At 44.8% G+C, this 18138-nt stretch overlaps 1 protein-coding gene across 3 annotated transcripts in view; it reads right to left on the bottom strand.

Moving 5' to 3' along the window:
* The window catches only part of SYNDIG1 (synapse differentiation inducing 1), an 82085-nt gene that overhangs the window by 49142 nt on the left and 14805 nt on the right, over positions 1 to 18138 (bottom strand). For all 3 annotated transcript variants that reach the window (XM_051615649.1, XM_051615650.1, XM_051615651.1), the window contains exon 3: positions 2901 to 3038. In XM_051615649.1, the coding sequence (XP_051471609.1) occupies positions 2901 to 3038 (138 nt within the window). The remainder of the gene's footprint in view (positions 1 to 2900; positions 3039 to 18138) is intronic.

Here is an 18138-nt window from a genome sequence, read left to right on the forward strand (position 1 = left end):
GTGTGCATCTATTCCAGCCTGACACAGCTCCACGGAGGTTACACAGAAGATAGACAGAGGTGTTGTACATACTTTTGTTTCTGCTCTGGCCTGGCTGGAATCTCTCAGAAACTTTGGTGGGGACTCACAGGGGTGAAGGGCTCCACATGACCACCCCCATCCCACGGGAGAGAAAGTACAAAGTGAAGCTCATTCACACCAGCACAGCCTTAGGTCTCTGACAATGAGTTTCTTTTTAGAGAAGGGAGAGAAAAGTGTGCCAAGATATTGCCCTCTTTCCTAAAAATAAACACAGGGAGAAAAAGAGGATGCAAACTAAAAAGACCTTGCAAGATTATCAGTCCTTACCAAGCAGAAATCCTGACAGGCCCTGATAAGTTGCCTGGTATGTTTAATGGTGAACTTGACAAGACAAAAAGATAAATTTTTACAGTTCTTTCTCTGATTTATGAAGCTTCAGGCTTGCCTAGGATCTACAAAGCTAAAGCTAAAAACTTTGTAAAAATGAAAACTGAGGTACCTGCATGATGCCAGAGGGTGAAGATTTACAAAAAAAATAAACACAATTAGTGGGTTTTTATCAGACACTGTTAGTGGTGAAGAATTTTATGGTGATAGAAATTAAACATCTACATTTTCCTCTGTAAATGCATAAAAACCCCCTCTGACTGAGCTCTTCATACTCAGCTTTAAGCTGTTAGAAAAGCAGCTGATATAAAAAATTACAAGCATAAAAAAAAATCACATGCTGTATTTGTAGAGAAGATGAAAATTAGCCAATAAACACAGTCTACTGTTAAAAATCAGAGTACTCGGAGACATTATCCCTCATAAAAGGTTATCCTAAAGCAGTGGCCCTCTGGACATGTGATCTGAAAGGTTCATGTGTGCAAAGCACCTGTATTTCAGCTGTGACAGCTCAGGCGAGATGCCAGCATAACCAGGAGGACACCTTGTGCCTGTGAGGCAATGGGAGTCAGGTCCTGATCTCATGGTCCAAAGAATCAAACATTATGGAAGATGGGATTCATGAAGGAAGAAAATGGCCCAGCCCTGACAGTGATTTGTTGGGAGCTGACAGAGAGAACAGTACTGAGCAGCCACAAGCAGTGGGTAGAAGTCTTTTGTGAGAAGAAAAACACAAATCCAAGCAAAAGCAAGTAAATGAGCAAGTATACAACACCCCAATGGTCTCAGGTTCTGTTTTATTGAGGAAAGACAAAAAGCTCTCAGCTTTGCTTGGGATAGGAAGATCACCAGGTGATGCCCTACTTGTGAAAACTGGACACGCCAATGGAAAGGAACCGATTTGGCTTTCATAGAATGCATTTCTGAATGCACTTCCACTCCCTGCTGGCTCAGCTAAACCTGATGCATGTCTTTGATTCCACTATGCAGGCACACCCTGCCCAGCTACCTATGGCAGCAGCATATTGGCAAGAGCCTTGGTAGAAATATTAGCCCCACACAGAGCAAAAATAGCCCCTTTCAGAATCACATTGCTTTTATGGAGTACAGGGGCAATTAATCTATTTGTAAATAATACCTCTGAAACCTTAGAACATCCATCCTTGTGTAATTATTTTGCACCACGACATAGACACATGCAGTGTAAATGTATTACCAGTATTAAACTGAAATAATATGTCCTTTTGGATTGAGCTGCACTGCAAATATATCTTCTGCAAATCAAGCCTTCATCTGTAAATGCATTGCACACCTAGAGGGGTAAAGGTTTCTAAAAAAACTTTCTCATAAGTGCTGTATTCTGGCACAAAGAATCCATCTGCTACCTTTGAAGTTCCTAAGCATTGCATGTTTTTCCCAGACTGGGCCTTTTCAGTAAGTAGAACTATCCAGGAGACATGAAATTTTCAAGAGCTCAAGCAACTGCAAATAAAAGGTTTGAATGCAACTGCCAAGTTTTGATCTTTAGTTACAGTTCTGACTTTTGAAGACTAAGTTTCTTCAGATCTGAAGTGCCTGCTTTGTCCTGACAAATACCTAGTGCTGGTAGATGTTCAAAGCAGGCAGATTAGAAAGATAGGCAAGATTTTGGTGGAATCATTTTAGTGCTGTGGAGTACAGGCTGTAGTTTGCAACAGGCATTGCTGCCACCAGTAGACAAAAATATAAGGGAGCATTTCCTTACAGCCACTAATGAGCCTTCCAGTGTGACTCCTTTTCTGTCACGTTACATTATCTGCCATGCTGGGAAACTCAATAATTACTCTGCAAGCACTTGTGAAGACATACTTGTCGAAACAAATGATGGGGCATGAGGTGATTGTTAGGCCTAGGCTGGAAACCAGCAAGACTGTCTCAAGAAGAACACAAACCAAAACAGTCTCACTTCTTTGGTGAAAAATATTTCCGTATTAAAATTGGACAAGAAGAACAAACTGAGCAATTTTTCAGGGGAAACCAAGTAGTTCCTGAAAAGCAAACTCACTTCTGCAAAATGGAAATTATTTTTCTGCTCCTGGAAGTATATTACCTGGTTTGCTTTTCCAGATGATCAGCTTGGGAACCAATAGATCAGTTGTCCCAATAGGAAATGCAAGTGTTTGAGATAGCAAGGGTGTTTTCCACTCAAAAGTCCTGTTCACAGAAAATGCTTAGCTGGACATTGTATAATCTGACATGGAATCTGACCATCATCAACTAAAACCTTAAGTATTTTGTAGACTCCTCCCTTGGCAAAGCATCTCACAAGACAACAACCACAATCACAGAGACATACCAAGGTGGGTAATACACTATGCCATTTACCTGCCTCCCACTACTCTGGAGAATGTCTTGCCCACATTTGGGTTTTGGTGAACTTTCCTTGCTGGTGTGGGGTGATGGCTACTCCATGAATGCAGAACTCTGAATTAGGAGAAGATGTTTTTACATACCTCATGAGACAGGTAAAAGGCAGCAATTCCCAATGGCCAGAAGCAGCAGAGCATGGAGAACACAGTGAGGCCAAGGTGATCTCTTGGTGGCATCATCAGGAAATTGTCTTCACTTTCAGTGTCACTTGAGTAATCGCTCTGGAATAACCAGGGAAAAAGAAATGTAGAGGTGTTGGTTAATAATATAATTATTTCTCCTTTACCATGGGCCAAGGCTGGGATCAACCACCTGTAAATCTCTCCCCAGTCACACCAGGGCGATTCCTGAACATCAAGACAGCCCTCCAGCACTCATGGTTGGCCTTAACAATCAACCAAAATGATTCTGTAATTCTATGGTAGAAGGCTTCTGGTGACCCACCCTGGAGTCTCTAGCACGCAGGGGTCTCTAGGCAGGGCCAGCTCTGGGGGCACTTGAACCGCATTTGTCAGTGCCTGTGCACCCATTGTGCTCTGCTGTGGCCCCACAGTGACAGGACCACAGGAGTTAGTCTGCCAGCTGGTGGCATCCTTCAGAAGGACTTCAGGATTAGGACAGTGGCTGTGGCACATTTTCCTCCCTGTTCTGCTGAAAGGCTCACCCGGACACTTAGCCCCTGTTTTACCAGCAGCCTGTGGGGAGGCTCAAAGACCCAAATCCTTATGTCTGCACCAAAATCAAACAGGACACAAGTGGGAGCACAGCTCAGAGGCAGAGTTACCGCTGCAAGTTGCAGGTTGGGACCAGCACCAACACTTGGGCAAGACACCCCAGCCAGCATCACAAAGTCAGCTCTTTTTGTCTCCTACTGCACACCCAGCACTGGCTAGCAGGTGTGCTCCTCATGAACACCAGGAGAATCTCCATTTACCAACTCTGTCACAGCCCCCATGACTAGTGCATGAACTTGAAAGAGAAATTTCAAGAGATTTTGGAATTCACAGCAGGGAATTGAAAAGGGCTAATTTTACACGTCCATCTCTCATGAACAAAAGAAACAGACTTTCTAGCTAATTAACCATGGTGAACCTGGGTGCATTGGCACTTTGGAAACATAACGTCACATATCTAATGCAGTAGGAGCTCTAAGCATTGGGTGCTCTGCACCCCGTAACTCAAATGCCAGTCTTCTGGAAGATCACTACTCAGGTGGCCAGGAGAACATCAGCCAGACATTACGCACTGGGGACAAGGTGACAAATGTGGTGCAAACCTAAGCATAAGGAACCAAAGTAGGAAAAGCTGAAAGAGAAAAAAAGCATGAGCTTCTCCAGCAGCAATAGGATGCTGCCAGATTTACAGAGTGTAGGCAGAAGCACTTGCCCAGACGTGTTTCAAAGACCCATGGTCAAGCCGCAGCAACGCTGACGTAGGAAACGTTTCTTTCATGGTGATTACTAGGGCTGGTCCAAGGGGACCTGATGGTCCTGCTGCTGAGTGAGTACAATTCTCCAGCAGACCAGGACTGGAAGAGAGCCTGCTCTCTAGTGGCTTCCTCTTGTCCTGCAAAGACATCCAATACATCAACAGGCACCAAGGCTATGGTTATTCCAGGCTTTGGAGTTACAGCTTTAGTGCAAGAAGGGTCATGTGAAGCTTGTTAACTCACTCTGAGAGCACTTCCAGCCTAAGACAAGGTAGCAAAAAATAATCTCAAAAAATCATTTTGTAGTTGCATGTTCTTCACTGATTGTAGGAGGAATGTTTGCAAAATGTCACTGAAAGGAAGATATCTGCGTCATGTTCAGAAACCTCCCCTTTTGGGCATGGGTTTTGTGTCCCTCTGAGAAACTTAGCAGCCTGTTCACGACTTTTTGGCCTTTGGGCCAAAACAACTGTTAAAATGACATTGCTCTACAAGTGAGCTCTAAGTGAGAAACTCCCGAAGATTCTGCTAAGTGTGCAAGACAGGAAAATGAACGTATGTGCAAGAAGGTAGGTTTCTGAACATGCCACTAGTGAGCCGTGACTGAGAAGAAGTCATGAATAGGGAATGCCAGTAACCTCATGATATTTGAAAGACTTAGCACTAGGCAAAGTGATTGCTTCCCAAACAGACCCATTTAGGGAACCCATCAAGTGATATGGCTCATTGCTTGCTAGCATGGAGTCTGCTTTGACAGATGTTGCTGTCTCCTTCTCTGGAGACTTTCAAGACCTGTCTGGATGCTTTTCTGAGTTATCTACCCTAGTTTTGCTCCTGCTCTGGCAGGGGGGCTGGACTCGATGATCTTCAGAGGTCCCTTCCAACCCCCTAACATTTTGTGATTCTATGACTATAGGCTGACACTAGTTCAATAGAATTACAGTGAGTATGGCATTTTGATGGGTAAAGTCCCCATCATACACCTGGATCAGATGACTTGACTGTCAGTCACCAAGAGTGACAGAATCATTCTGATCAGAAAGCCCTGGCTATGTAGTCCAGATATGAAGCAGAGGCGGGAGGGGGGGGGAATTTAAAAAAAAATCATAAATAATACAAAAAAAAAAATACAACAGCAAAATGTATGCCTTAGCTCTTCTAGCTAAACACTCATTTCTCCAAGCAAACCTTCCTCCTTAATTTTCTCTTTCTAACAACATGATACCCAGTCCTGAGCTTATCAAGAGAGAAACCTTTCTTACATTGAAAGCTTCTGATAACTTGGCTAGCTGGCTGTCTTCATTTGTTCCTGCTTCTGCAAGAGCTGCACCCTGACACTGGAGGAGCTGGGCTTTAGGGGTGCTTTTAGGGGGCTTTAAACTAGATATGAAGGGCAGAGGGGAGATAACTAGGCCTGTTAGGGACAAGCCCAAGAGAAACACGCCAGGGCTTGAAGGATGGTGGGCTAGGGAGGATTCTTAATCTGTTGTTTCATTTGAGAGAAAGGATATATGTTTGGAAATCATGGAAGCACCTGAGAAGGGTCTGGTTGGAAGTGGGGCCCACAGTGGAAAAAAGGTGTTGGGATCATGAGCTCATCTGAAGTGCACCTATACCAGTGCACACAGTATGAGCAAGGAACGGGGAGCTTGAAGCCATCATACACCAGGGAAACTATGACATAGTGGCTATCACAGAAATGTGGTGGGATGCATCACACGACTGGAGTGCCACAATCGATGGCTACAAGCTCTTCAGGAGGGACAGAAAGGGAAGGAGAGGGGGTGGAGTGGCCCTGTATGTTAGAGAATGCTATGAGAGCTTGGAAATCAAGTAGAGTCATGATGAGGTTGAGCGTGTTTGGATCAGGTTAAGGGCCAATAAAGCTGATGTTGCTGTGGGAGTCTGCTATAGACCTCCCAACAAAAGCAATGAGGTGGATGGAGCAGTTGGGAGAAATCTCCCAGTCACTTGCTGTTGTTCTTGTGGGGGACTTTAACCTCCCAGACATCTGCTGGGAATACAACACAGCAGAGAGGAAACATTCCAAGAGGTTCCTGGAATGTGTGTAAGATACCTTCCTCACACAGCTGATAAGTGAGCAGACCAGGGAGGGTGCCCTCCTGGACCTGCTTCTAGTGAACAGGGAAGATCTTGTGGGGAAAATAAAAGTTGGAGGCTGTCTCAGGCACAGTGATCATGAGATGATTGAGTTTTTGATCCTTGGAGAAACAAGGAGAGGGGTTAGTAAAACTGCCACCTTAGACTTCTGGAGGGCAAACTTCGACCTGCTCAGAAGACTGATTGGCAAAGTCCCTTGGGAGGCTGCCTTGAAGGAAAAAGGAGTCCAGGAAGGCTGGACATACTTCAGTAAACAAGTTTTAAAGGCACAGGAGCAGGATGTCCCCTTGAGCCAAAAAAAAACGTAAGCGGGGTAGGAGACCAGCCTGGCTAAATAGGGACCTTTGGCTGGACCTTAGGAACAAAAGGAGAGTCTATGACCTTTGGAAGAGGGGACAGGTCACTCATGAAGTCTACAGTAATGAAGTGAACCTATGCAGGGTGAAAATTAAGAGAGCCAAAGCACAGCTGGAGCTCAAACTAGCTACAGCTGTTAGGGATAATAAAAATGTTTCTATAAGTTCATTAACAGCAAAAGGAGGATCAGGGAAAATCTCCATCCTTTATTGGATGCAAAGGGAATCTTAGTAACAAAGGATGAGGAAAAGGCTGAGGTGTTCAACACCTACTTTACCTCAGGCTTTAGCAGTGGAACTATCTGTTCCATGGATATACAGCCACATGAGCCAGGAGACAGGGAGGGGATGCAGACTGAGGTCATCACAAATAAAGAGGAAGTGGTCAGAGACCTACTGCACCACTTTTAGACACACACAGGTCTATGGGACTGGATGGTCTGCATCCAAGGGTGCTGAAAGAGTTGGCAGATGTGATGGCCAAGCCACTTTCCATTATTTACCTGAAGTCCTGGCTAACTGGGGAGGTCCCAATGGACTGGAGGGTAGCAAATGTAACACCCATCTATAAGAAAGGCAGAAAAGAGGATCTGGGAAACAATAAACCTGTCAGTCTGACCTCGGTACCAGGGAAAGTCATGGAGCAGATCATCTTGAGTGTTATTGGAAGACATCTAGAAGATAACCAGGGGTTCAGGCCCAGCCAGCATGGGTTTATGAAAGGCATGTCCTGCCTGATGAACCTGATCTCCTTTTATAACCTGATGCACTGACTATTGGATGAGGGAAAGGCTGTGGATATTGTCTATCTGGACCTTCAAAAAGCATTTGACACGGTTCCCCATAGAACTCTCATAAAAAAACTGGCTGCTCATGGCCTGGATGAGCATATGATCTGTTGGATCAAGCACTGGCTGGACAGTCGGGCCCAAAGAGTGGTGGTCAATGGAGTCAAACCCAGCTGGTGACCAGTCACAAGTGGTGTTCCTCAGGGCTCAGTGTTGGGACCGTTTCCGTTTAGCATCTTTATTGATGATCTCGATAAGGACATAGAGTGTATTATGAGTAAGTTTGCAGATGACACCAAGCTAGGCAGGGGTGTTGATCTGCATGAGCATAGGGACGCTCTAGAGAGGGACTTGGGTAGATTAGATCATTGGGCTAATGTTACTGGTGTGGGCTTCAACAAGGCCAAGTGCTGGGTCCTGCACTCAGGCCACAACAACCCCAGACAACGCTACAGGCTGGGGAAGTGTGGCTGGAAAGTGTCTGGCAGAAAAGGACCTGGGGGTTCTCACTGACAAGGGGCTGAACATGAGCCAGCAGTGTGCCCAGGTGGCCAAGAAAGCCAATGGCATCCTGGCTTGTGTTAGAAATAGTGTGACCAGCAGAAGCAGAGAGGTGATTGTTCCCCTGTACTCAGCACTGGTGAGGCCACACCTAGAGTATTGTGTCCAGTTTTGGGCACCTCAGTTCAAGAGAGATATCGAGGTACTGGAGTGAGTACAGAGGAGGGCAACGAAGCTGGTGAAGGGCCCAGAGAATAAATCTTATGAAGAATGCTTGAAGGAGCTGGGAATGTTTAGTTTGAGGAAGAGGAGGCTGAGGGGAGACCTCATCAGTCTCTACAGCTACCTGAAAGGTCAGTGTAGAGAGGTTGGTGCTGGTCTCTTCTCACAGGTAATTAGCAACAGCACAAGAGGGAATGGCTTCAAGCTGCAACAGGGGAGATTTAGACTGGACATTAGGAACAATTTTTTCACAGAAGGAGTGGTTAGACACTGGAATAGGCTGCCCAGGGAGGTGGTTGAGTCACCAGCCCTGGATGTGTTTAAGGGTCATTTGGATGTGGTGTTGGTGGATATGGTTTAGGGGAGAACTTTGTAGAGTAGGGATGATGGTTGGACTTGGTGATCCCAAGGGTCTTTTCCAACCTGAATAGTTCTATGATTCTATGATTCTATGAAGTCAGAATTACTTTCAGTGACTTTGGGTTAGCCGACTAATCCTGTATAATCACTAATATTCTTCTCCACATCACTGCTCCTTTCATGTTTAACAGTCTCTTTGTAAATTTACATGGAGCTTTTCATAATTATCTCATAATTTCACTAATCTGACTGAAAGCTTTTAATACTTGCAGTAGTTAGGGAATAGCATAACTAATTAATTTTCAAGGTTTGGGTTGTGAGCAAGACTGCACAGACAAACTCTTCTTCACTTAATGTTAAGCTAGATAAGTTTAAGCAATCTGATCAAACTATTAAGTTTTTCTTTCTACAGGTGTACCACCAGGGTCTTCTCCAACCAAATAATAAGCAAACAAAAGAGAACTTGTGCAACCATTAAAAAATAATAATAAAAAACCCCTGACAAATAGCATATTTTTCTTGGTTCAGATATTCTGTTCATCAGCAGAGCAAATTTCCCTAATAGATACTCTCCTAACAACTCCCAGTTACTCAAGTCTTTTGCTGAGGTGGTAAAGACACAATCGAGTTATCCTCTTTGAAAAGAGCTCTTCTATCCTGTCAGTCAGCTGGCATCACTCTCTTCACAATGCTAGAAAAATCTTAGGATGAAACAAGGTAAAGTACATCCTGACACAGCTGCAACCACCTAAGTGACAAGAGACAGGAGGATGACAGGCTGTGAAGGAACAGCAGCAGCAGCAGCTGACAGTCTCTTCAGGATGTTGAGGGATTCACTCCTTTTCAGACATGACATCTGGTTTCAGCAGTTTCCTCTGCAACTGCACAGCCATGTCTAACCACAATGCACAGAGAATATTGACAGAAGGCAACACCTTTCCACTGCAAGTCAGGCTCTGTCTTGGAGACACATCTCTGTGTTTTAATGTGAAAGATGCAATCTCAGCAAGGGCCACAGTCCTTCCCCATGCCAAGTGAGCTCTCTTCTCTGCAGCCCTTTTATAGCTACTCCTGTGAGAACAGATACCTGTGCAAACAGCCCTGTAGCAGAAATGACAAATCTCTGAAATTACTGAGCACACAGTGGGGATTTCCTGCTTCAAATGGACTCCTCCCTTCCTTTCCCCTTTCCCTATTCCCTTCACTTCTCCCTTCCCCCATTTTCCCCTGGTAATATACAGGAAAAGAACCTCTAGGACTGTTCCCTCCCTTACTGTATTATGTTTGCAGCAGACATCTGGGAAGGTGAAATTCCAGACAAGGATAAGGGCCAGTGACCAGGAGATTTCTCTCAGATAACTATAGAATACTTTGTCTGTTTCTTCACCCTGGTTGGGTGGTCTATAACAGACTCATACCAAGATGTCTACTTTGTTGGCCTTCCCCTTGATTCTTACCCATAAACATTCAATACTATTATCAGCATCATTAACTTCAAGACATTCATAGCACTTCCTAACATACAAGGCTATTCCACTACCCCTCCTACTTTGCCTGTTCCTTCTGAAGAGCTTGTAGCCATTGATTGCAGCACTCCAGTAATGTAAATCACCCTATCACACTTCTGTGATGGTGACAATGTCATAGTTTTCCTGCTGCACAACGGCTTCCAGTTCCTCTTTTTTGTTGTCCATGCCACATGCATTCATGTAGATGTACTTCAGTTGGGCTGATGCTCCCACCCTCTTCTTCTGAGAAGTCCTAGTTCCCAGCTAGCTGTTATCAGGCACTCCCTCAGTAACTAACTTACCAGTGACCCATGTATCTTTTTTACCACGAATCTCCATCCTCTTCCCCCTTCAGCTCTAGTTCAAAGCCTTCTCAACAAGCCCTACTAGCTCTTGCACCAGGATCCTCTTCCCTCTTTAAGACAAGTGTATCCTGTCTGCTGCCAGCAGGCCTGGTGTTGTGTAAATCAATCCGTGATCCAAGAACCTGAAGTCCTGCCAGTAACACCAGTCTTGGAGACAGATGTTGATCGGCTGGCTCTTCTTGTTTATTTCTTCATCAGTCCCCACAACTGGAGGAGTAGAGGAGAACACCACCTATGCTCCTAATCCCTTAACCAGTCATCCTAAGGCCCTGAAGTCTCTCTTCATTGCCTTTGGTCTTCTCGTTACTCCTTCATCATTACCTACCTGGAAGATTAACAATGGCTAATAATCTGAGGACTTAATAAAGAACAACAGCTTTCTACAAACATCTTTAATGTGAGTCCTAGGGAGGCAGCAGACTTCTCTATGAAGTGGGTCCAGTGTGCAGACTGGGCTTTCCACTCCTTTCAGAATTGAGCCACCTAGGACAATGAGTTGCCTTTTTTTCCTTACCGGGGTGGTTTTGATGGGTGTAGGTCAATTCAGTTCTGGTGACACCTCCCAGGTAGGTGAACTGCTATCTTTGTCTTGTCTTTGAGTATATCTCTGAGTGTATCTTTGAGTAGATAATTTCTGATCAGAGATAGCTCTTTCATTTGGCAGAAAAGCAGAAGAAATGCCGGTGGCTGAAAGCAGAACAGATGAAGAGCAGACACAAGGTGCAGATTTTTAACAGAGGTGGCGATGAGCACTTTTCTGCAGTTATAATGGATTTTCTATTACACAAATCCCTTTATTAAATTGAGGTAGCTATCCCTAAAAGCTACATGCTTTACAGCAACCGAGACATTATAAGTGAACAGAAGCTCTGCACTCAGCCTGCGGCACACTGGGGGCTGGACTTGATGGTCACATAGTCCCTCACAGTATTGAAATGCCAGGCACACTGGAGGAGTCAGGCAACAACGTCTGCTGTGAACCACAGCTGTCAGCAACTTTTGATGGATATTCAGGAAACAGCCCTTTTGGCATTACTCATTTTTTTTCTTTCAAAGCAAACAATTCAGCTCCCTGCACACACTGCATACAAAACTAATTTCTGTTATGGCCCTTTGGGATCTGCTTCAAATCCAGATGGTCCAGTGGTCTGTTTTTGACAAAGACCAACACATGACATAGCTGTAAGATAATATGTGTTCTGTTTCCCTCCACACAATGCCTGTTTCAGTAATGTAGTTAAACATTGTGTCCCATTCTGACCAGCACTCTGCTTCCCTTTGCTCTTCTGCAAGGAGTTTGAGTTCACGTAAATACAGCAGATGCCAAAGGCAGCATTATGGATGGTAGCTCTTCCACCAAGGGCTGTAGTTCATCACTGCTCTACCTCCACACACTTAACTCATCACTGAGCAGCATCTGGCTGATGCTTACTAAAGAGGCCATGTCTCTGAAACCTGTTGCTGTCATGCATTCTTTGTCCTGGTGATTCTTATATTTGTTCACCTATTTATTTCCTTCTATCATTTTGAGTTTTGCATTTGCTACTCTTCAGTTTTAAAGGTATTTAAATGATCCATAATCCACTAACCTTGACCTGGTCCAAGCTCCTCTTTTTTCTGCAACTCCCAGCCTAAATTGCCTTGCAGACAGCCTTACAGAATGGGCTCACAGAGGTCTCTCCTTGCTTGAAAAGCTTTTCACATATAGCCTTGCAAAACCAGAATGTATTAGGGGCAAACTAATTTGGATGCCACTGTCTGTTCCTCCTCCTGTCCCTTTGGATTTTGATCATCTCCCTTGTGATGTTTTCTAGACACCCACAGCCAGTCTGCCTATAGCATATAAGAAACTTGCATTCCACACATTGCCACTGGAAGGGGATCACTGCAGACAGCAATAAACAGATCCATGCTAAAGCAGGCCAGCTGTCAGTCTGCTAAATCACACCCCTTCCCTGGGAGAGCAGTAAAGTAAAGCAAATGCCGTTAATCTCTGTGTGAGTGACAGGGGCTCCCAACAACCCTTTGTACTCATGGGGAAGGCACTTGTGTATCGTGACATGCTCACGTCTCTGCAGGTGGGCCAGCAGCCACCACAGAGAAGTGGCTCTCAGCACCTCCTGCTGTCAGCTATTGAGAAAGGTGAAGCTGCAGTGAATGCACTGCAATTCACCAGTGTTATTATTCGTGGCATGTGGCATCGCTTTAGGGATCCCACTCAGGGAAAGGACCTCCACTGTCTGCCAATAGGAGGAGAAGAGCAGGTGGTCCCTGCAGAGCAGATGGTCTCAACACTGCATGTTGAGGAAGACTAGGTCGCCCTCTTCCTTGAGTCACTTCAGCATGAAGAGCAGCAGTACACAGTTCAAGCTAGGGGGGGTGACCCTTTATGCTTGTCCTCTTTTTGCTTTAGAGCTGACAGAGCTTCCTTTGTGGCCTAGTCCTCAAAGAAGTGTGCCCCATCCCCACCTTCTGCAAATGACAGCATGCAGCTCATCCAAAGCTCATGCCACTTCCAGGCTGGAGCCCAGGAACCTCACTGTGTAGTCAGTCTGACAACTCAAAGAAGTGATGCTGAGACAGGAAATCACTCTCCCTGGCTGCTATTAACAAGATTCATAGCAGGACACTTGGAGACTGCTGAAGGTGACTTCACAGCCATGCTTCCTTCACCTAGGGCTGGCTAATAAAGGCTGATATCCCTTGGCAGGGCTCAGTATCTCCAGACTCCAGTGGCTTCTCCGTTAAGGCAGAAAAATAAATCAAATGCAAATGAAGCATCATTACTCTTGCAACCTGTTAATAATGTGCCTGTGAAGGAATCCAGGGACATAAAGCATGTCCTGAAGGGTCAGACCAGTGGTCCATTTTGCCCCATGCTCTGCCTTTGACAGCAGCTGCAGGACATGACATAAACCTGGACACTTTGCAGTCCATCCCTTGTGCTCCCCCAGTACCCACTACTGTGTGTAAGATGTATCAGAAAGAAAAGCTTTGACAATTCCTTTTAATAAGTCTTTATGGATTCTTCATCCATGGATCTGTCTAATTCCTTTTGAACTTGCTTATTCACCACAACCTCTTGTGGTAGCAATTCACCAAGTGTTCACTACCCTGTGAGTGAAGAAGAATTTTCTGTCATCTGTGTTACGCCAATATCTTACTAGCTCCCTCAAGTGTCCCCTGCTTCTAACATTGCAGTTTTGGCAAACTGCATTCACCCCATCCTTCCCCTTCACGATCTTGTGCAGTTGGCTCATACTCCCCTTGGCATTCTTCTCTACAAAATGGAGAGTCCTGATCATTTTCACTGCTCCTTGTAAGAAGGCTGCTACTTCATCTTGATCATTTTCTTTGCCATTTCTATCTCCACTGTATCCTTAAGAAGTGGGGACCACAATCACCCATCTCATTTAAGAAAGTGGGTTGCACTGAACTTTGCTACAGCAGCAAAATACTGCCAGTGCTCTGTCTTGTTCTCAAAAGTGTTCTTTCAGATACTCAAAGTATGGCTTGATGCACACCATTCTGTGGGACTTCATAGCACTGACAATGATTCCTCCACCGTCTCTTTCCGGAGTTGTAGCTCACAGTAACAAGCTCTGCATTGAGTTCACATGGATTAGATTATTTTCCCATAAATTTACAAGTTTCCGTTTATTTACACAGAAATACCTCTTCTGCCACCCTTTTGCCAGTTAGTTAGTTTCATGCAGTCCTTCCAGAGCTCTTCTCCACTGGCATGCCACCTGAGTCCCCAAAAGAACTTAATACAATCCACAAACAGGTCTAGATATTTCCAGAAATAAGACCCTAAATGCCTCCATCTTTCCCTGTGTCTTTATCCCATGTTCCTGTGTTCTTCTGAGCATGTGCCACAGGGCAAAATAAACCAAAATGACATTCCCGGATCCACAACTCCTCCGTAGGTGAGCTTGGGCAAGACATTAATTGCACCATTTTCTTCAGTTCTCCAGATGCAGAATGGAGAAAATACTGTTGTTTTTTTACAAGAGCACTGCAATGACCATTGGATTCATTAGTCAAAATGAGGTGCAAGATCCTGAAGGGAAATGGCCATAGGAAGCAAGTACCTAAAGCATGCAAGACCTGCCTCAGATGTCATTCATGCTACAGCCTCCCACATCTGTGCTAGATTGCCTCTTCACTCATGTCGCAGAGCTTCCTGGAAGGGTAACTTCACCATGCTCAGCTCCTCAGGGGTTGTCCAAAAATGCTGTCTGGATATCTACTCCGAGGGGATGCTCAGGACACAGCAGCTCAGCTCTTCTCAGCACAAAGCAAGAACATCCAAGCCTGTGCCAGCTGGCCACATTGAGAAAAAGGACACATGTCATGGGGCTCAATGTGCATAAATCCCCTGCAGAGCCTTCCCTTCACATCACAAAAGAGATGAGGCCAGGAGATGCTTGGGAATGTTGAGAAGAGGGGTTGGATGGAACAGGACGTGGCTTAGAGACCTGTCTCTACACTGCTATGCTCATGTTGAAGGGATGAATTTCACAGCAGCATCCAGCAATTTGTAGGTGAAAAAAACAAGGAAGGTTTAGCTTGAAAGCACTACATTATCTTACTTCTTTCAATCCCCAGAACATTCTATTTATTTCTTTTTCAGAGACTGTTTCAGGTGTGTTGGGAAAATGAAAAAGGATTTAAGAGAGAGCTCAGATGTATTCTTTTATGCGACACATATGAATAATTCAATTTGCTGCCATCAATAGCTTGGGTTTCTCTAAATAAGCCATCTATCTAGGGGTTAGGAGGAAAACTAGCAGGAGTGTAATATAACAAATGACATTTCTAGATAAAAGATGGCACTGCATATACACAAGAACTCTAACAGTAGGGTATTTCAGCTAGCAACTCATGCAATATTTCACTGCTGCTACATTTGACAACTTGTCTGTCCATTAGTTGTGGTGTAAACTCATAAGATATTTATAAGTATTCCAGAGATAACTAAACAGGGAATAATTTTATTTCAAGGATATGCAATGAAAAGAGAAGTTTCAAGCTTTGACAGAATGTGCTTTCATGCCTGGTGATTGCTGGAGCAAAGTGGGGCTGTATATGCTAATGAGAGCTGTTTCAGAAATGTTTTTCCCTCCAGACAATAATGATTTTCATAGGCAGTTGGAATAACATCACATCAGGCGCTGAGAAACACCGCTAGTAAAAAAAAAACACGGCCACATTGTTGCAGTGATGTGCAGGACCTCTGCTTAGGACACCTCCTGCTTCCTGGCTACATCTCCCAGGTTCTTCAGAGGCAGCTTGTCAGAGACACTGGTGAGCTTGGGCAGACCCATCCTGAAGGGGTTGACAGGTAACAGAGCAGCAACCCCTGCAGTTCAGCTCAGCCAGCTCTTCACACCAAAAGCTGTCAGTTGAAATAACTCATGTTTTTCAGAAACTTTCTTTGTGGTGAAGTTCTCTGCAGGAAAGCAACACCCTTCTGGTTACCAAGAGCCCAACTCTGTTCAAAAATGAAACCCTGACAGCAACACCCTCATCAGGAGAGACCATAAAAACCATTCTCTGCATGCGCCCATGGACTCCTGCAAGTATCACAGGAGCCCATGGATACATGGACTACAAAGGGGTGAGTTAGAAGTTTCTATGTTTCTAAGAAACTCAATACCCAGTCCTGAAAAAAAACCCAAGCAGGTGCTTTGCAGTAACACAGGCAGTGCCACAGAGCTATGGGAAGGAAATAACTCAAAACCTCAGTGTTGTCCTGTCTCTCAGAATGCATTTGACTGAGATGGCTTAGTTGGGAATACACTTGCCTTGCCCTGACACGTGGAGTGCAAGCAGTAGCCTACAGTTTTCAAGTGACAACAGCTCTTCTGCACAAAGGTCCCCTCTTTAATAATGTTTGTAAAAAGGGGCTATTTTTTGAGTTTGCTCGCAGAAAGAAGTGTCAAAGCAGATATTTTACTACAAAAAACCTTTTCAAGAACTGACCCCTGTTCTGACTATGCAGCTCCCATCCCTCGACGAGCTGTGGCGTGACAGTCCACGTGGCAACATACTCAGCTATGTGCCGAGCACTACCTATGTCAGAAGCAAATCCTTCAAGGTTCTTGCGGTGGAGAAGGAAAACCTTGCAACTCTGCTATATCATCCTCTGTCACTATTCTCCTTTTAACTTCTGCTCCCTTTCCACCCCACTTCGAGTCTATTAGAAATTTTAAAAAGCATTTTCTTCTTCTCAGGTAGGAAAAAAAGCTTTCTAGGGGGCCAGCCTCATGCTGCATGATTCAGGTGCTGGTTTTTTCACTTGGACAGACAGGCAAATTTTTGTGTAGTTACCAATGTGGCATGGTTCATTCCCCTATTCAGTGACTGCTGTTCTCAAACACATTTCTTCCATTCCTGTAGTCTCAAAATGTGAAGCTGTATCTATAGTGAACCTCTGTACTAGCCAGGCCCAGGAGGCCTTCATGCATCTGGCCACATAGATACAGCATCTGACCAGATGGGAACCAGGAAAGCGCAACACAGCAGCCGCCTTTTTTGCTAGTCTCATGCTGTCGAATGTATCTCTCATCTCCTCCCCATCTTTCTGCACTACCAGATGCATTCACAGAATCTGGACCTGCTGGGATGATGCCAGTTACTCCCCATGATGAGACCCTTTGTGCTAAATGCAGCTGCTCAGCAGGTTGATCATTTGGGCCTGGTTCATGAAGGAATGTGAAAATTGCAGTGGTGCAAAAGGTTGACTAAGTAGCACAGTGATGGAGACTGATACTGGGCTAAAAGCAGAGGCTTCCAGCAATTCCAGCAATGCGTGTGTTTCCAGTCAGGCAGGTCCTTTCCCAGACCTGGCCTCATTTTCTCCTCCCTTTCTCCATTCTCTCGGTGAAGAAGAAAACCCAACACAGAGCAGAGGAAGATGCATGCGTGTGTACTTGGTGAATATCATCCACCTTGGAGCATGTGGTATGTGTATGTCAGGATGGCTGTCCATACACCCCTCTGTTTATTGGCATGGCAGCACCCAGCCAGGGTGCTACTGAGGCTGGGACTCCATAGTGTCAGATGCTGTACATCCATTTAAGAGGGGATGCATTTGACCTCAGCAGGCTACAGTCCAGAGAAGCAGGACAGAAAGAAGGAGAAGCCAGTGAAAATGATGCACACACTGTCACAGCACGGTACCAAAATTTGCAAAGATTCTCTCCTTTCTCCTCTTGAGATCTAGGGAGGGCAAGGTGGAAGTCACTTTGTCCAGACCTTCAGTTTTACGGTGGTTTTCTAGAAACACATGTTCTCTATGAAAAGCTGAACAAGCTCCTGCAGTGCCACTTTGACAAAACACCTTGATCAAGGGCTCAACATGGCAAAGGCACCTTAAAAATCCCACCAAGAGAAGGCAAAATATTTCTGATGTAAAACAGTTTTCTTGTCCTGCATATTTTCCTGGCCTTTTTTAGCCTATCCTTCAGGAGTTGGCTAAAGAAGGTCTTCCTGGATTTGGATTGGCAAGAGTGAGACCTTTTTTTTTTCCCTAATATCAGGGCAGATGTGTCAATAACAGCATTAGGCAATTACATGTCCACTGCAGTCCCTCGCATCACTACTTAATAGAAGAAACTAGGGCAAAAAGGCAGCAACCACGGATCTTGTTTAGGTTAAGAAAAT

The sequence above is a fragment of the Apus apus genome, chromosome 3 (genome assembly GCF_020740795.1).
Source record: "Apus apus isolate bApuApu2 chromosome 3, bApuApu2.pri.cur, whole genome shotgun sequence".
Taxonomy (NCBI): Eukaryota; Metazoa; Chordata; class Aves; order Apodiformes; family Apodidae; genus Apus; species Apus apus.